Source organism: Melanerpes formicivorus, unplaced genomic scaffold (genome assembly GCF_026170545.1).
Source record: "Melanerpes formicivorus ecotype bairdi unplaced genomic scaffold, bMelFor1.0.p_v2 SCAF_14, whole genome shotgun sequence".
Lineage (NCBI taxonomy): Eukaryota > Metazoa > Chordata > Aves > Piciformes > Picidae > Melanerpes > Melanerpes formicivorus.
Window position 1 is genome coordinate 499,459 of NW_027142366.1, and position 18,860 is coordinate 518,318.

Genomic DNA, 18,860 nt, shown 5'->3' on the forward strand with positions numbered 1-18,860 from the left:
CAAGCCAGGAGAATGCCTGGCTGCAAGGGGGAGTTCATTCTCCTTGAAGAGCTGCACTCTGCTCCATGCCAGGAGAGGGGAAGCTGCCTCTGAGGCTTTTCTGTACTGGGTTTGTAGCACTGCATGTGAAGAGGGAGGCTCTGTCCTGGCTGTGAAGCTCACTTCCCAGGGGTCTGGGGTTGCCATGGTTCTCATTCCTTGGATGTATTTGCTGGTGGTAGCTCCAAACCACAGCCTGTTGGGACATTAAATGCTGCTGCTCACTGACTCTGGGTCTCTGCAGTGCCTCTGGGTGCATCTCTGGTTAACCAGGATCATTCCTTCAGACTCAGCCCTTGACACTTCCTCTGGTGGCAGTGGTCTGAAGCAGCTTCCCTTCTGCTTGACCTCTCTGAACTCATAGAATCCCAGGATGGGTTGGGTGGGAAGGGAGCTCCAGAGTCCAAGCCCTGCAGGCAGCAGGGACATCCTCCCCTGGAGCAGGTTGCTCAGAGCCCTCTCCAGCCTCACCTTGAACAGCTCCAGGCAGGGAGCCTCAACCACCTCCCTGGGCAACCTGCTGCAGTGCTCCAGCAGCCTCCTGGGGCAGAGCTTGTTCCTCACATCCAGGCTGAAGCTGAAAGGAAATCAACCAGCCCAGGTCCTTGTCAGCTCTTCCCTGCCTCTCCCCTTGGTGTCAGAAGTTGAGGGGCACTCAACTTCTCTGCAGGAGCAGCTCCCATCCTTCCTAGCTTCTCCCTCCCTTTCTCCTGCCTCAGCATCTCCCTGGCTCCCACCAGGAGGGAGCTGCTGTGAGTTTCCTTCAGGTGCTGTGGATCTCTGACCTGCTGCTGAAGGTTCCCCCTGCTCACCCAGTTTAAATGAACGTTCCTGGGGGTTGGTTGGTTTTCAGGCAATTTATGGTTGGCTTTTGTACCCCTTTATTGCAAACCAGCTGCAGTTGGTAGAGGCACAGTGACAGCCCAGGGCCCCAAGAGTGCTCTCTCAAGGGGAGGTGGAGAGAGAGCAGAGGTACAAAAGGTTGTAAGCATTTTACCTTGGTTCTCTTCACAGCCCACTTCCTGCTGCAGCCTTGCAGTGCTGGGCAAGCTACTCCCAGCTCCAGCTGAGCCAAGGAGCTCTCTGTCCTGCCTTGCTGCTGCCAGGAAGAGTCCTGCATGCCCAGGATCCTCCTCCTCTCTTTCTCCTTCTCCCCCTTCATTTCTCCTTCTCTTCCTCCTTTTCCTCCTCCTTCTCCTCCACCTTTTTCTCCTCCTCCTTTGCCTTTCTCCTGCACCACCTTCTCTTCATCCTTCTCCTTCCCCTCCTCTTCTCAACCAGATGCTTCCACTCACCCTGTGCCAGCTGCAAGTTGGTAACACTGCCTCTGGGGAGCTGCCAGAAGCTGCTGACCTCAAGAAGAGCTTCAGAGCCTTATCCTGGGGGGCAGTGAAGCAGTGCTGCAGGCCTCCCCCTGCCACCATCGCTGCTCTTGGGGTGAGTCCCAGCAGAGGGCCAGAGGGGCTGTGAGAGTCGCCCCAGGGGTGGGGTGGTGAGGAGGAAAGAAAGGCAAGGCAGGCCTGGGGTACATTCAGATGTTGTAATATTCAGCATGGTTACAGCAGGGCTCAGGACACATCCTGCAGCTGGACAGAGCTTGGATACAAGGAAAAACTCTGGAACAGTTTTTGTATAGTTAGGAAAAACAAACAAAACCAACCAAAAGCCAACCCAACCCCCCCAAAAATGCCAAGAACTCAACTGTACAAGGAACAAACATCCTCACAGACAATCAATTTAAACATTTAAATTGATTATAGTTGTGGCTAAAATATGAACACAAGTCCTGGTTGTGCTGCTAAAACTGCAGTGTTCCCTCCAAGGAAAATATTGCTACAAGGTCTGCCCCCCAGCCCCTCTGCCCCCCAGCCCCTCTGCCCCCAGCCCCTCTGCCCCAGCAAGCTGACTCCACAAGGGCTGCAGCATCCCTTCAGGGCCTGGGGATTCCCTGCTCTGCTCTAGCCCAGAATCCCAGCACGGGGTGGGGGGGGGGGGGTGGAAGGGACCTCTGGGGACCATCCAGTCCAACCCCTGCTGAAGCAGGGCATCCACAGCAGCTTGCCCAGGGTCACAGAGTGGGCTGAGGTGGAAGGGACCTTAAAGCTCATCCAGTTTCCACCCCCCTGCTGCGGGCAGGGACCCCTCCCACCAGCCCAGGCTGCTCAAGGCCTCATCCAGATTCACCTTAAGCATTCCCAGGCATGAGGTGTCCACAAGTTCCCCAGGCTGCCCTGCTCTGCTTTCAAACCTTTGTTCCTTGTCCCACATGCCCTTGGCAGAAGTCCCTCTCCAGCTCTCCTGTAGCCCCCTCCTTGGTGCTACCAGGTGTGGCCAAGGCTGCAGCAGCTTGGGCAAAACACTGTCTGCAAAATGCCCTCAGAGGAATCAGCTGGAGCAGGGAGAGCTCAGGGCCCACAGACTGCTGCCAGCCAGCCCCAGAGCAGAGGAGTGGAGACCTGCCCTTTGCCACTGCTCAGGTGGCTCCTGGTGAGCTCTGCTGCCCAGCTAGCACTCAGCAGCAGGCAGGAGCTGTCCTGATGGTGGCTGCAGGGTAGCTTTGCTACAGGGAGAGCTGGGGCAGGGGGTGGCTATTGCTTGGCACGAGGTCAGAAGGCAGCACACAACCTGTGCTGGTGTTAAACCAGCAAGGTGAGACCCAGCCCCCTGGGGGCCTCTGAGGATGGAGCTGCCAGTGAGGGGTGGGAATTCAAGTTTCAGCTTGGCATGGAGAGCAGGCAGGCTCCTCACAGGGACCTGCTGGATTTTACACCTGTTTGGATGATTTCTGCAGCTGAACACCAAACCTGAGCCTCTTCCGTGGCTGCTTCTCAGCCCTCTCTCCCCTCCCTGCACACCCAGGGCTGTGAGCTCCCCACACGATGCACCTTCAGCACAAGGTCCTTCCACCTGAGTTCCTAGAGCACAGGGGGAAAGGTTCTGCTGCACCTGGAGGCAGCTGGGGGCTGTCCCCAGTTTGAAACCACAGGGTCAAAGCCATTCCTGACCTTGGTGACTGAGACTCTTGTGCTGGCAGCGCTGGGGCTGAGCCCCAGCTCAGCAGTGCCAACCAGCAGCTCCTTGCAGAGCTCTGCCAGGGAAGGCCTGGGTGCAGGAGCAGCAGCTCAAGGTGCTGTGCTGTGCTGTGCTGTCCCTGCTCAAGGGCTGTCCCTGCACTCACAGCCAGCCACAGCTGGACTGGTTTCCATGTTCTTTGACTCCCTCAACTCTGCTGAAGCACAGAAGTCATTCTGGACGCTCAGCAGAGCCCCAGCCCACCCTGTCCCCACCACTCCCCACCTCACTTGATCCCAAGCTCAGGTTTCAAAGACCTGTTTGGCTTTTTGGTTTTTGTGCAGCAAGACCTTGACACAAAGAGGCACAGCCCCTGCTGCCCTGCCGCTCACCTTGGCACCTTCCATGGAAGGTGAGAGAGGGAAGCCCTGCAGCAGGAGCAGCAGGGGGCTGGCTCTGCCACCCACCCTCACAGACAGCAAGGGCAGCCTTGTCCAGCTCCCCTGCAGGCAGCAGGGACACCTCCAAGCAGGGCAGGCTGCTCCCCATCAAGTGTGACCTCGAGTGTCCTCAGAGACGGAGCCTGCACCACATCTCTGCGCAGCCTGTCCCAGTGCTCCACCACCCCCACGGCGAGGAGCTGCCTGCTGGCGTCTAACCCTCACCCCCACTGCTCGACTCCGGGCGAGCAGCAGCAGCAGCTCCTCAGCCCCCTAACAGGCAAAGGTACTTTGGCTTCTCCTGGGTGCTCGGCGGGGCCCAGCACCACGCGCTCGGTGCCCAGCCGCAGCGAAGGCCTTCGGTCGCCCCTGGCTGTGCGTGGGTGAGGTGGCAGCCACCACCCTCCCTTCCTGGGGACTTAGAGGGAACACTGCTTTTAGAAACCCCTTGGACAAGGCAAGACAAGAACCAATACCACTGTACAGACCTCACTGCACGACTAGCTAATAGCAAGGACCCCGGCACTGAGCCGCCACAGGGGAGGGAAGGGACCGGCGAGGTGCGGGGGGCAGCCGGCTCGGTGCCGCCGCGGGCGCGGGCGCTGCCCAGGCTGAGCCCTGCCCATCAGTACGCTGGCACTTGGTAGCCTTTAGGGTTGGGCTCTAAGGTGTCGGTGAAGGGAGGGCTCTGGTAGGTGTCTGTGCTCTCCACGCCGCTGCCGCCAGGGTAGCCAGGGTAGGGCACGCCGGCGTCGGCTGCCAGCTGCTCGGTGGCAAACAGAGACATGTCCGTGCCCAGGCGGTACCGCTGCAGGGCCTTCAGCGCCAGAGCCACCTGCAGGGGGGCAGGAGGCTCAGGGGGGTGCCCACGGCATGCTCCCAGCACCCCACAGCCCGCCAGGACCCCACACCCTCCCAGCCCCCCGGGCGATGCAGTCGTAGGAGCACAGAGCGGTTTGGGTTGGAAGAGACCTTCAAGGCCACCAAATCCAACTCAGCACTGCCAGGGCTCCACCACCCCATGGCCCTCAGCACCACAGCCCCAGGGCTGGGGACTGCACCACTGCCCTGGGCAGCCTGGGACAAGCCTTGGCAACTCTTCTGGGGAATAAATTGTTCCTCATGTCCAACCTAAGCCTCCCCCGGGGCAGCTTGAGGCCATTGCCTCTTGTCCTGTCCCTTGTTCCTTGGGAGCAGAGCCCAGCCCCCACTCGGTCTCCCTCAGCCTCCTCTTCTCCAGGCTGAACATCCCCAGCCCCCTCAGCTGCTCCTCACCAGACTTCCCCCCACCCAGCACCCCTCATTCACAGCCCCTGGTGCCACCTCCAGACCCCATGTTCCTCCCAGGCCCCTCCATCCCCCAGCTGACTGCAAAGCACTGAGCACATCACAGCAGGCAGGCAGCTGCTGGCCCCAGCCCACAGCCCTGCAGCCCAGCCCACAGCACAGGCTGGCTCTCGGCGCTCTGCCTGCGGTTGGGAGGTCACAGCTGGGGCTCAGGTCCCTTGGCTGTGCAGATTTGGCCCCAGTGGCACCAATTAAAACCCATTTGCTGCTGGGAGGGGAAAGCTGCTGCGCCCCGGGGCCAGGCGACGTAGGTAGCTGTGCCCAGAGCCCTTCAGCCTCTGGCAGGTTGGCAGCACCGAGGTCAGCAGGGGTGGGCAGGGCGGGGGGCACACTGCAGGAGGCTTCATCCACAGTGCAATTAGTTCATAAATGACAGGCTCAGGGAGGGGGGAAAAAGGCACCCTCAGACCCCCCAGCAGCTTCTGCCCCTCCTCCCTGGTGCTGGTGGAGTGCTGCCCACACCACGGCTCTGGGGCAGCAGCGGTGCCAGCGCAGGGCTGCTGGTGGGGCCTCAGCTCCCAGCCATGCTCTGTGCTGCTGGCAGGGACTGGTGTCCCCAGGGCCCTCTCTGCAGTGGGAGCTGGGAGGGCATCCCAGCCAGCTGCCTTCCTGCAGGGAGCAGGCAGTGTGGCAGTGTGGTGAGGGAGCTGGGACCAAAGGGATTTGTCTGGGTAATAAGAGTGGGGAGCACTGAAGGTGCTGAATGCCTGCAGCCAGCCCTGCTGCTGGGGGCCCTGCCTGGCTGCTGCCCCAGCCCTTGGAAGGCAACACTGAATTCATGGAATCCCAGACCTTGACAGCTCACCCCTGGCAGCCAGCAGGGGCAGCCCCAACCAGAGCAGGCTGCCACAGCCCCAACCAACTGAGCTGGGATGGCTGCAGGGATGGGGCATCAACCACCTGCCTGGGCAGCCTGGGCCAGGCTCTCACATTTCTCCCTTCTCTGGAGTCTGAATCTGCCTCTCTCAGTTCAAACCATCCTCTCCTGTCCTGTCACTACAGGCCCAGCTCAAAATCTGTCCCCAGCTCTCTGACTGGGCCCTGAAAGGCCACCAGGTTTCCCTAGAGCCTCCTCTGCTCTCCAGTCTGGGCCTTCAGGAGTGCACATCTTGGGTGCTGTGCCCACAGGGGGGGTGGTGATGAAGCAACCATCCCTGCTCCTCCATGCCTCCAGAGCAGGAGCCCCTGAGCAGCACAGCCATCCCAGGCCCATTTGGGGTCCTGTGGTTGTGGTCCAAGGGCCTCAAGGTGTTTTGCCCACCCCTGGCAGGTGTCCCTCTGCTTCTGTATGGCCCTAGGGATGCACAGAGCCTACAGGCAGGAGCCAAAGGGGGTTCTGCAAGCCCCTGCCTTCAGGGTGGGCCATCCACACTTCCTGAGGTTGAGCTGATGAGCTCCTGAGGGCTCCCAAACCCCCCTGCCACCCCCTGAGGCCAGGTCAGCACAGCAATCCGCTCCTGGGACCCCTCTGCCTCCGGCCAAGCCGCTCCTGAGGCCCTGCAGCGAGGGCAGCTGGTGGCACACAGCCTTCCAGCAGCAGCAGGGGCAGTCTGGAATGCACTGAGGCTTCCCAGCACAACCCAGGAGTTCCATCTCTCCTGGAGAGCTTCCTCACCCCGGCCCCTGCTGCACAGCAGCATCACTTCCGCTGCACATCGCTTCTGCAAGCCCTGCCCCGCGCTGGTTTGCTGCCCCTGGGCTCCCAGGCTGCACTCACCCAGACAATGATGGAGAAGAAGGAGAAGGTGATGGCTGCCCGGGCAGCATCAGCGCCCTGCCGAGCTCCCCTGCTCATCGTCGTCCTCTGCCACTGGTTTGCCAGGAAGCAGAAGGCTACAAACCACAGGAAGGACAAGAAGCCTGCAAGAGAAGAGAGCTCAGGGCTGCCCCTGCCCACCACCCCCTGCTGGCACAAGCTGCTGCCACCAGCAGCCCTGCCCTGAGCTGGGGCCCCCAAGGAGCTGATCTGCAGTCACTGGAAAGCCAGGGCTGCAAGGAGCTCTGCAGGGCTGCAAGGAGCTCTGCAGGGCTGCAAGGAGCTCTGTAAGGCTGCAAGGAGCTCTGCAGGGCTGCAAGGAGCTCTGTAAGGCTGCAAGGAGCTCTGCAGGGCTGCAAGGAGCTCTGCAGGGCTGCAAGGAGCTCTGTAAGGCTGCAAGGAGCTCTGTAAGGCTGCAAGGAGCTCTGCAGGGCTGCAAGGAGCTCTGTAAGGCTGCAAGGAGCTCTGCAGGGCTGCAAGGAGCTCTGTAAGGCTGCAAGGAGCTCTGCAGGGCTGCAAGGAGCTCTGCAGGGCTGCAAGGAGCTCTGCAGGGCTGCAAGGAGCTCTGTAGGGCTGCAAGGAGCTCTGTAAGGCTGCAAGGAGCTCTGCAGGGCTGCAAGGAGCTCTGTAAGGCTGCAAGGAGCTCTGCAGGGCTGCAAGGAGCTCTGCAGGGCTGCAAGGAGCTCTGTAAGGCTGCAAGGAGCTCTGCAGGGCTGCAAGGAACTCTGCAGGGCTGCAAGGAGCTCTGCAGGGCTGCAAGGAGCTCTGCAGGGCTGCAAGGAGCTCTGTAAGGCTGCAAGGAGCTCTGCAGGGCTGCAAGGAGCTCTGTAAGGCTGCAAGGAGCTCTGCAGGGCTGCAAGGAGCTCTGTAAGGCTGCAAGGAGCTCTGCAGGGCTGCAAGGAGCTCTGCAGGGCTGCAAGGAGCTCTGTAAGGCTGCAAGGAGCTCTGCAGGGCTGCAAGGAGCTCTGTAAGGCTGCAAGGAGCTCTGTAGGGCTGCAAGGAGCTCTGCAGGGCTGCAAGGAGCTCTGTAAGGCTGCAAGGAGCTCTGTAAGGCTGCAAGGAGCTCTGCAGGGCTGCAAGGAGCTCTGTAGGGCTGCAAGGAGCTCTGCAGGGCTGCAAGGAGCTCTGTAAGGCTGCAAGGAGCTCTGCAGGGCTGCAAGGAGCTCTGTAAGGCTGCAAGGAGCTCTGCAGGGCTGCAAGGAGCTCTGTAAGGCTGCAAGGAGCTCTGCAGGGCTGCAAGGAGCTCTGTAAGGCTGCAAGGAGCTCTGTAAGGCTGCAAGGAGCTCTGCAGGGCTGCAAGGAGCTCTGTAGGGCTGCAAGGAGCTCTGCAGGGCTGCAAGGAGCTCTGTAAGGCTGCAAGGAGCTCTGTAAGGCTGCAAGGAGCTCTGCAGGGCTGCCTGGCTGGAGTTCAGCTCATTCACCTCTCAGCTTGCTCTCAGAGACCTCCAAGGACAGCACAGCCCTTCCAGATGTGTGCCCTGCAGGGATCTCAGCCTGCTTGCAGGCCTCGAGGTGCCACCAACCCAGTGCCAGCACCCTGGGGTGCTGATCCACCATTCCTTCTGCTCCCTGCACACCACCAGCTCCTAGAGACTTGGGGCTGGATACTGCAGGCCTCCCCAGAAGCAGCCTGCACCCTGGTGCAGATGGCTCCATGGCTCCTCTGTGCTGGGCTATGCCTTGGTCCTTCCCAAGGACACAGCCAGAGAGCTCAAGAGCCAGCAAGGAACAACCAGCCAGGGGCATGGGGAGGCTGAGAGGAAGCCCTCCCCAGGCATGGGGGTGGCAAGTGACCTTGGGGTGTCCATGCATGCCAAGAGGACAGCAGACGAGCTCCACACCCAGGGCAGGGATGGAGCAGAGCTGTCCATGGAGCAGGAGCTTCACCTGAGAGAGCTCAGCTCAGCCCTGGCTCTGCTCCTGCTCCCCATCCTCCCCAGGCTCTGGGGGATTGAACCAAACCACCCTGGGGATTATTCCTTCCTGGAACCAGAGCTGGCTGAGCAGGACAGGGCTGCAGCTCCCTAATTCAATCCCCAGCCAGCAGCACTGCCTGGTGCCAAGGAGCTCAGAAAGCAGCCAGGCCCCAGGCACCCAGTGTGAGCAGCAGGAAAGCCTCCCAGCCCTGGCAAGAGGAGCTGCACACCCTGGAGCTTTCCTGCAGCTCTCCTGAGCACCCCCAGCACAAAGGTTCCCTCCCACCCCACCAGCTCTGGGAGTCAGTGGGGATGCTGGGCACTGGCAGGATGCTGAGCTACCCAGCAGCTCCCTGCCTGGGTCCCCAGTGACCCAGCCCTGGTCTGGACTGGATAACCTTTAAAGGTCCCTTTCAACCCAAACCAGGCTGTGCCTGGATGGTTCTGCCATTCCCAAGGGCCAGCAGGAGCCAAGCAGTCTGGGCAGCCACACTGCCAGCCCCAAGGGGCAGCTGGCTGCAGGGCAAGGGCTGGCTGCAGGGAGAGCAGGGAGCTTCTTTTGCTCCCCTTGGCAGAGTCACAGAGTTGTTGCAGCTGGAAAAGGCCTCCAAGCCCATCCAGCCCAGGCCTCAACCCAGCACCCCCCTGGCCAGCAAACCATGGCCCATGGTGCCATGCCCACAGCCTTCTTGAACCCCCCAGGGCTGGGGACTCCACCACCCCCCGGGCAGCCTGTGCCAGTGCCAGCTGCTGCTAAGCAGGATCTAAACTGCACACAGAGCCCCAGAGCCAGTGGGGGTTGCCCCCCTCACCAAGGACAGCACAAGGGGCACTGGGGGCAGGCTGGGGCAGAGGAGCTGCCATGGGAGCAGAAGGGGAAACTTTGTCACTGTGAGGGTGCTGAGCCCTGGAGCAGGCTGCCCAGAGAGGCTGTGGAGCCTCCTCTGCAGACATTCCAGGCCCAGCTGGATGTGTTCTGGGTGCCCTGCCCTGGGTGCCCTGCCCTGGGTGCCCTGCTCTGGCAGGGGGCTGGGCTGGGTGATCTCCAGAGGTCCTGTGTGAGCCTGTGCCCGTGCTGGATTCACAGCTGGATGGCACAGCCTGTCTGCCCCTCCTGCCCCCCAGCACTGACACCACACCATGTGAGGAGAGGGAGCTGCAGGCCACAGCAACACCCCCACACTGCCAGGGCGCCCCCACACTGCCAGGGCACCCCCACACTGCCAGGGCACCCCCAGGCTGCCAGGGCACCCCCACGCTGCCAGGGCGCCCCCGGGCTGCCAGGGCACCCCCACACTGCCAGGGCACCCCCACACTGCCAGGGCGCCCCCAGGCTGCCAGGGCACCCCCACACTGCCAGGGCACCCCCACACTGCCAGGGCACCCCCAGGCTGCCAGGGCACCCCCACACTGCCAGGGCACCCCCACACTGCCAGGGCGCCCCCAGGCTGCCAGGGCGCCCCCAGCAGAGGCAGAGCCCTACCGGAGAAGCCCAGGTCGAGCAGCACCGCGCGCCGGCGGTCCCTGACGCTGCTGATCTGCTGGAAGTAGAGGTCCAGGACGAGGAAGAAGATGCAGCCGAAGAAGGCAATGATGCCGACGGCGATGCCGTAGCCGCAGGCGCTGTCGTTGCCGTTGAAGACGCAGAGCAGCTCCGGGCCGCGGCCGTCCTGGTTCACATAGCCCTCGTTGACGATGGAGCCGAACACCACGATGGAGAAGATCTGCAGGAGGGAGCCAGGAACACAGCCTGCTGCTGCCGCCCCCCGCTGCTGCCCCCAGCCCTGCTGCTGCTGCCCCCCGCTGCTGCTGCCCCCCACTGCTGCTGCTGCCCCCCGCTGCTGCCCCCAGCCCTGCTGCCCCCAGCCCTGCTGCTGCCCCCCGCTGCTGCCCCCAGCCCTGCTGCTGCTGCCCCCCGCTGCTGCCCCCAGCCCTGCTGCTGCCCCCCGCTGCTGCTGCCCCCCGCTGCTGCCCCCAGCCCTGCTGCCCCCCGCTGCTGCTGCTGCCCCCCGCTGCTGCCCCCAGCCCTGCTGCTGCTGCTGCCCTCCGCTGCTGACCCCAGCCCTGCTGCCCCCAGCCCTGCTGCTGCTGCTGCCCTCCGCTGCTGCCCCCAGCCCTGCTGCCCCCAGCCCTGCTGCCCCCAGCGCTGCTGCTGCTGCCCCCAGCCCTGCTGCTGCTGCCCCCAGCCCTGCTGCTGCTGCCCCCAGCCCTGCTGCCCCCAGCCTGGCTCCCAGCCCAGCAGTGCTGCACTCCAGCCTGCCCTTGGCTCCCTGGCAGCAGGGCAGCTGTCAGACAGAGCCCAGCTCTGGCCTGTTTGCATCCCCAGGCTGTGAGCAGTGAGGGATCAAGGTGAGCAGACCCCTCCAGCAGGCTGGGAACCTCTGATCTCCTCCCTTGCTGCCAGCACCAGCCCTGCAGGGCACAGCTGGAGGCCATGCAGCAGGAGAAGAGACAAAAGGCTGCTCCAGCAGGCCCACAGGCAGCTGGAGTCCCAGGGCACGGTGAGCTGTCCCCATCCCTCCCTGCCTCACCTCAGCTCCACAGATGAGCCACGAGCTCAGGGACAGCTCAGCTCAGCCCCTTGCATCTGCAGCCTCTTCCTTGCTTACAGAGCACTTGGGGGTCACAGCACCACGGGGACATCATCATCATCATCACCTTCAGCTGGATGACCTTCAAGGCCCCTTCCAACCCAACCCATTCTATCACTCTATGGCCATGGTGGCCTCAGGGGGATGGTTGGACCTGGTGATCTCTGAGGTCTTTTCCAAGCCAACCAGTTCTGTGACTCTGTGATTCCATCATCATCATCACCACCACCCCCAGGCAAAGAGCAGGGGGGGCTTGCAAGGAAGCAACAACACCAAAGAGCCCTCAGCATCTCCCCAGCCTGGCAGCAGCTGGAAGCTCAGCAGTTGTGGAAACTCTCTCCATAAATGATGCAAAATTGTTATTTACCCTCAGAAATAGCAGCAGCATTTATGACACAGGCCCTGGGAGGAGCAATGGGACTCTGGAAGGAGAAAATACAGCCATGAATAATTGAGGAGCTCTGATCCCATGGGATTGCTCCTCTGGCACAACAGCAAACTGCTGCTCAGCCTCCCGGAGAAGTCTGCACTTGGTCCTCCCAGGATCAACAACCTGGATGACTTCTCTGTGCTTTAGGAATCACAGAATGGTTTGGGCTGGAAGGGATCCCCAGAGCTCACCCAGGCCACCCCCTGCAGGCAGCAGGGACATCCTCCCCTGGAGCAGGTTGCTCAGAGCCTCAAACAGCTCCAGGCAGGGAGCCTCAACCACCTCCCTGGGCAACCTGCTGCAGTGCTCCAGCAGCCTCCTGGGGCACAACTTGTTCCTCACCTCCAATCCCAATCTGCTCTGCTCTCATTTCAAACCATTGCCTCTGCTCCTGGCCCTGCAGCCCTTTGGGAGCAGTCCCTCTGCAGCCTTCCTGGAGCCCTTCAGCTCCTGGCAGGCTGCTGTGAGCTCTGCCTGGAGCCTTCTCTCCTGCAGGCTGCACAGCCCCAGCTCCCTCAGCCTGCACTCACAGCAGAGCTGCTCCAGCCCCTGCCATGGTACCAGGTCAGCCCAGGACACCTCCTCAGCTGGGTGCTGCCTGTGGACCTAAGGGCAACCAAGCTGGGGAAGGGTCTGGAGAACAGAGCTGGGGAGGAGCAGCTGAGGTTCCACCACTGCTGAGGTGCTATGGCTCTGAGAAGGATGCAGAGATCCTGCTCTCCACAGCTGCTCATCAGGTTGGTCCCCAAAAGCACCATGCCCATGCCCAGGGCTGTCACAGCACTCAGGACCACGTGCCAAGGTGCTGGCACACACAGCACAGGGGCATCTGCCCCACAAGGCAGTGAGTGTGTGCCAACCCCGACCAGCCTCCTGAGAGGGCTCCTCCAGGCTTTGCAGAGCAGCCTGAGCACCACAGGACTCCATTTCCCAGCTGAAAACCCAATGCACCAAGCAGCAACTTCTCCTCTCACGGGTGAGCTGCTGCAAGACCCAGGAGCAAGCCTGGGCCACCTCCAGCAGCCCCAGCTGGAAATGCCTCCTGCCTGCCAAAGCTTGCACACAGACCTGGCTGCAGCTTGGCTTCTCCTGGCCACCAGAGCAGGTGGCTCAGCCCTGCCCCTTCCCTGTGCCAGAGAGCAGCTGGGAGGTGCTGGCACATGGCCCCAGCAGCACTGACCATTGGTGACCCTCTCCACACCCAGCTGCAGGGAGGGATGGGCAGGAGGGAAGTTTCCTCTCCCATCCCTGCCATTAAGACTTGCCCTGGGGGGGCAGTCTGCTCCCATGGAATGGGTGGTAGGAAATGGTTTCAAGCTGCACCAGGGGAGGTTTAGCTTGGACATGAGGAACAATCTCTTCCCCTTGAGGGCTGCCAAGCTCTGGCCCAGGCTGCCCAGGGCAGTGGTGCAGTCCCCATGCCTGGAGGGGTTTCAGAGCTGTGGAGGTGAGGCCCATGGAGCAGGACTCCACAGGAGGTTCATGGCCATGCCAGCAGCTGGTGCAAGGACCGAAGTGCAGAGGCTGTGTGATGCCAGGAGAGCTGCTGGCTGGAACACTGACTCCATTCTAAGCTCTTCATCTAGCAAGGCCATCTGAGCACATGGGCAGGCACGGCCTGTGGGAGCAGTGATGACAGGAAGATGATAATGCAGCAATGCTTCTGCATCCTTCCATTACCAAACCCGTTCAGTTTCAGCCCTGCTTTAACCTCCAGCCCACAGAAAGCCAGAAGCAGGACAGAGATGTGGTGACCCTGCTGAAGAGCAGCCAAGAAGCAGACAATGTCCAGGGCAGCTAGGGTCACACCACTGCTCCTCAGCACCACTGCAGGCTCCTGAAGTGCCAGCCAGCCCTGAAGCTCTCCTCTGAGAGCCTGAAGTGCTCAAGCAGCAGTGAAGTCCCTGAGGCTGTGGGAGCTGTTTGGAGCTGGCAGCACCAAGGTTCCTACCTCCCATTTCTCACTGATGTCTCAGCCCAGTGGTGGCTACACCAAGCAGCCATCTCCACCTGAGGCTGCAGGACATCTGCAGCAGGCCAAACCTGCTTGGGCAAAGCAGCTTTGCAGGCTCCAGCCCCAGCTCTTTGCAGGAACTGTGAGCTGTAGCCCTGCACTCCCCAGAGGACACCTTGCAGCCCAAACTTCTGCAGCTCCACTCCTCAGAAGTGCTCTGGCTTGAGGGTAGCAACAACCCTGCAGCCTCCTCTGCCTCTGAGCTTGCTTGGGGTTTCCTGAGGAAATTCAACACCTTCTCAGCACCAGCAGAGACCTCTCCCCTCCCACCTCCAGGAACAGAGCCAGCCCAGGACAGGACAGACACTCTCCCTCCTCTCCCCAGGCATCACCACCTGCTCCTGGCAGAGCAAACCACCAGCTGGGAAAGCCTCCACTGAAGCCCCAGCTCAGCACATTTGGCTTGCTGGGTGACACAGATCTGCTGCAACAGGGTCCAAGACCCTGACCAGCGACAGGGGAGCACATAAAGGCTCTGCTGGCTCTGAGCTGAAGGGACCTCTGCTCAGAGATCTTCCTTAATGGCATAGCAAAGGCTGCAGGGACTGTGGCTCTGCTGCTGTGACTCTGCCAAGTCAGCAGGTTTGGCTGCCCCAGTTGAGGCCCTTAAGAAAGGTTTTGCTCTTAAAAGCATGAGGCTGTTGCAAGGAAGACCCAAACAAAATGCTGGTCCTTAGGAGATCAAACACTGCAGAGGGAAAGCTCTCTTCAGAGAGCCAAGTGATGAGCTACAAACTCTTTCAGCTTCAAGAAACAAGAGAGAGCATCACAGAATGGTTTGGATCCAGCCAGCAGGGACAGCCCCAGCCAGAGCAGGCTGCTCAGAGCCCCAGACAGCCTGGCCTGGGATGGTGCCAGGGATGGGGCAGCTCTCTGGGCAGCCTGGGCCAGGCTCTCTCCACTCTCACCACGGAAAATGTCTTCTCTCCAGTCTAAATGTCTCTCTCGGTTCCAACCACCACCCTGCTCCTGTCACAACACCTCCTGCTCTAAAGTCTGTCCACAGATTTCTTAGTGCCCCCTCTACATCCTGAAAGGCCACCAGGAGGTCTCCCTGGAGCCTTCTCCAGGCTGAACAACCCCAAGCCTCTCAGCCTGAAGGCAGCAGCAGCAGACAGGGTCAGGCAGGGCTGTCCAGGTGGAGGTCATGCAGGCAGCAGCTGGGGGTCAGTGGGGCAGGACAGAGGCATCCTCAAGACAGCACTCCAGGACTCTTCCATGTTCCCTGAGCTCCTGCTGAGATCCACAGGGTGGCCTCTGGCTGGGTGGAAGGGGGTGAGGGTGGCCCAGCCCCTCATGCCTTTGCTGCTGCTCCTCCTGAAATTCATCAGACTTGCTGAAAATACTTCCCAGAACTGCTTTTAAAAACCAAACCCAAACCTGCATGAAAGCAAGAAAGGCCCTGAGGAGCTGCACAGCCCCTTGAAAGCCCAGCTGGTGCTGGCAGCCCCTGAGAGAGGAACTCATGCTTTCACCAGCAGCCCTTCTGCATGTCCAGCTTGGTCTGCTGCACAGAACAACCTCTCAGAGAGAAACCACAAGAGTGATCACATCTCCATCTGACAGACTGCAGCAGGCAGAGGAGGAAGAGATGAATGAGGAACTGGCACAGGGTTCTTTCCAGAGCGTGAGTACAGCTCGAGCCAGGAGGCCTCTGCTGCCCCTCACACAGAGTCAGTGCATCTGGCAGGGAGAGGTTGGAGTCCTGAGGCAGGCTCAGGAATCCCCTCTCAGCACCACTGACACTTGGGGATTCACACTCTGCAGTCACCACCCCCTGCCAGCGCCTGAGCTCCCAGGCTCTGAACTCTGCAGCAGCTGCAGGAGCCACAGAGCAGAGCTGGACCCTCCCCTGCTGGTACCCCAGCACGAAGCCCCAGCAGGGGCCCCCAGCTGGGTCAGCATCCCCTCACACCCCACAGGCACCTGAGGCTGGCCCCAAAGCCTCACACTGGTTGTCCATCACCCACACTCCCACCCAAACCAGTACCCCCCAGGCAGCTCCCCGCTGCCCACGCCACAGGAGGACACAGCAAGGGTTATGGCTCCAGGGCTTGGTTCAAAGGCACAGCTCAGAAAGGTGCAACAACAAAGCACAGGAGGAGAAAACCGACCCCCAGCCCTGAAGAATCATCCTAGGAACCTCAGCAGCCTTCTGGGCAACCATCCTGCAGGCACAGGCAGCTCCTCTGCCCCATGGTGCCAGGCAGGGAAGCCCAGGAAGGTTTCTGTCTGCCTTGGGAACGAGGGCAGGACACTGGTCCCTGTCACCAGCACAGCACTGCCCATGCTCCCCTGGGGCAGCGACTCTGGGTGCCAGGGCAGAGCAGAAAGGCAGACAGAGACCTCTCAGGCAAGCCCTGTTGGCTGCCTGCCCCATCCCAGCTTTCCATCTTGACGTGGGTCCCACCTGGCAAGAGCAGCACAGCAGCCCCTCCAGGGGAGCCCAGGCCTGTGCTGTGGCACAGCACCTGGAAGAGAAGCTGATGGCCACGAAGGCAGCTGGGCAGGAAACCTCCACTCAGCCCTCAGGAGTCCCTGCTCACACTGGAAGGGAGCTGGGAGCTGAACAGGTGGAAGGGTTTCAGGCACAGGCAACTGGACTGCAACAGCTAAACAAAGGCCAGGCAGGGCCCTGACCCTCCAAGCTGGAGCAGTGGTGGAGAAGGGTCCCCAGCAGATGAGAGACCAAAGGGCTTGGACCATGAGCTTCCCCAGCAACCCCTCCCTTGGGGCTCAGGGGGCTCTGCAGGCACTTGCAGCAGGGACAGCACAGTGAGTGCCCAGCCATGGCCCAGGAGAGCTGAGCTGCTGTGCTCCTGTAGCTGGAGGCACCTGGCTTCCAGGGCTTCCCTTCCCCACTGCCCCAGCCAGCCAGAGAACACACAGGTGGGCATCTGCCAAGCTGGGATGTTCAGCTGGTCTCCATGCCCACATGCTGCCCCAGCACCATCTGATCCCCTGCTGCACAACAAGGGTGCTGAGCTCTCAGCCTGCACCGTGGCAGACTGAGTTTGTGAGGAGCCCAACTCACCTGTGGGTCAACCAACAGCTCACCTAACCATGCCCAGCACCAACACCACTGCCAAGTTTGCCTCTCAAACCCTGACCAAGATTTCTATGACTGAAGCTATGCCTCTAGGAAGTAACTGCTGCCAGGTGCCCTAATCCTGCCCCAAATGCCCCATCCACCCCAGGATGCTCCAGACCCATGCCTGGCCTCCAGCCTCCTCCAGTACCGGAGCTGGGGGCTTCCCAAAGCCCTGGAACGTGCACTGCCCCCCAGCCAGCCAAACACTTCGGCTTGTGAGAGCAGCTGGAGTTGTGCACAGGCAAGCAGAAGCCCCCCACCCTCTGCTGCCCAGGGCCCTGGCTGGCACACCCTGCCCTGGAGAGCCTGCGATGGCACCTGCTGTGCTGGCTGGCAGGAGCACAGCTGGCAGGACAGCACCTTCTCATCACACCTTCCCTTCACTCACTGCCTGGATGTGGCACTGCTGAAGGTGACACAGAGCCAGCAAGGGGGGCTGAGGGCCTCTGGGCACAGCAGAGGTATGAGATGGGTGAGGACAAGCCCCCCCATGCCCACCCACAGCCTCTGCCCAAGCACCAGAGCCAGAAGGTGGCCACAGTGGGAGCTGGGCAGACCCTCCCCACCGGAGGCTTTTGGGCACTGCCAGCTTCCTGAGGCCACACTCCAGACCTCAGCAGGTAGCAGCCGAGCTGGGGGAGATGAGTTCGTGGCTGTCCTTGGTGTCCCAGCGTGGTCCCCAGCAGCTTCCTGTGCTGCTGCCAGGGAGCAGGACACAGTCCAGCTCCTGCTCTTTGCTCCACGCAGGGGCTGGGAGACGGGAAGCAGCCCAAAGGCCCAGGACATGCTTCCAGAAGCAGAAGGGAGCTGGGCAGGGCTGGCGCTCCCAGCTCTGCTGTCACAGGCACGGAGCATGGAGGGAAGGAAAATGTCCTCTGCCTCCCACCCCATCCCCTTATCCTTTCCTCAAGCACCAGGGGCAGTGGCACCACCACCCGCCGCACCCTGCCCCGCTCCCATGGGATCTCCCTGCAGACGCCCAGGCGGCCCCGGCAGCCCTGCCAGCCCCGGCACCCCTGCCAGCCCTGCCAGCCCCGGCAGCCCTGCGAGCCCCGGCACCCCTGCCAGCCCCGGCACCCCTGCCAGCCCCGGCACCCCTGCGAGCTCCGGCACCCCTGCCAGCCCCGGCACCCCTGCCAGCCCCGGCACCCCTGCGAGCTCCGGCACCCCTGCCAGCCCCGGCACCCCTGCCAGCCCCGGCACCCCTGCGAGCTCCGGCACCCCTGCGAGCCCCGGCACCCCTGCCAGCCCCACGCTGCACAGCTGGCTGCCGGCCGCCACGGCTGCACCGGGCACTGCCACCCTGCACCGGGCGCTGCATGGGCACTGGCCCTGCAATGGGCACGGCACAGGCAGTGCACACTGCGGGAGGCACTGCACGGGCACGGCACCCTACAAAGGGCAGGGCACGCCGAGACAGGCGTCGCACATCGCCCGGGCACTGCACGGGCACCGCACCTTGCAATGGGAGCTGCATGCTGCACAAGCACCGCACCTTGCAGCGGGCACTGCCCACGGCACAGCCGCTGCCCGGTGCCGAGCCCCGCGCCGCCGCTTCCCGGCCGGGACCGCCCGTTCCTTACCCAGGTTGTCACCCGGAGGATGGTCTGCGGCTGCTTCACGAAATCCACAGGGTCAATGGCCCCCCCGGCCCGGCCCGCTCCGAACGAGGCCCCTTCCATCTTCCCCCGCCGCCCGCTCCGCTCCGAGCCCAGCCGAGCCGAGCCGCCCTGAGCCTAGCCAAGCCCAGCCGCTCCGCTCCGAGCCCAGCCGAACCGCTCCGAGCCCAGCCGAACCGCTCCGAGCCCAGCCGAACCGCTCCGAACCCAGCCGAACCGCTCCGAGCCCAGCCGAACCCAGCCGAACCGCTCCGAGCCCAGCCGCGCGCGCACCGCGCCGGCCGCGCGCCCCCCACTTCCCCACCTCCCCCCCACCCCCCCGCGTGGGCTCGTCCGCAGCACCGCGTGCGGGCAGCGGGAGGAACCAACCGGGGGGGGGAGGGAGGGGGGAGGGACGGACAGACGGACGGGAGCGGCAGGTGACAGCGGGGACAGGCACTGGCACCGTGCTGTGGCCGTGGGCACCGTGGGACAGCTGTGGGTACCAGGGACAGGCACTGGCACCGTGCTGTGGCTGTTGGTACCGTGGGATAGCCCTGGGCACTAGGCACAGGCACGGGCACCGTGCTGTGGCCGTGGGCACCGTGGACATGCACTGCTGCTGT

General features: G+C 62.4%; 1 protein-coding gene across 1 annotated transcript; it reads right to left on the bottom strand.

Moving 5' to 3' along the window:
* Positions 1-903: 903 nt before the first annotated feature.
* LOC137445086 (synaptogyrin-3-like) lies at positions 904-18,537 on the bottom strand. Its single transcript, XM_068146510.1, has 4 exons — positions 18,220-18,537; positions 9,994-10,234; positions 6,556-6,698; positions 904-4,326 (listed from the first exon to the last, which is right to left on the bottom strand). The coding sequence occupies exons 1-4, from the start codon at positions 18,316-18,318 to the stop codon at positions 4,117-4,119; spliced, it is 693 nt and encodes a 230-aa protein (XP_068002611.1). The 5' UTR covers positions 18,319-18,537; the 3' UTR covers positions 904-4,116.
* Between the last annotated feature and the right edge of the window lie 323 nt (positions 18,538-18,860).

Bases quoted from the DNA above. Each gene is read 5' to 3' on its own strand.
- LOC137445086 (XM_068146510.1), bottom strand. From the start codon at position 18,318: ATGGAAGGGGCCTCGTTCGGAGCGGGCCGGGCCGGGGGGGCCATTGAC. The intron at 6,699-9,993 runs GTAGGGCTCTGC...CTTCTCTTGCAG, and splicing joins GCTCGACCTGGGCTTCTCCG to GCTTCTTGTCCTTCCTGTGG. The intron at 4,327-6,555 runs GTGAGTGCAGCC...GCCCCCCTGCAG, and splicing joins TCTTCTCCATCATTGTCTGG to GTGGCTCTGGCGCTGAAGGC.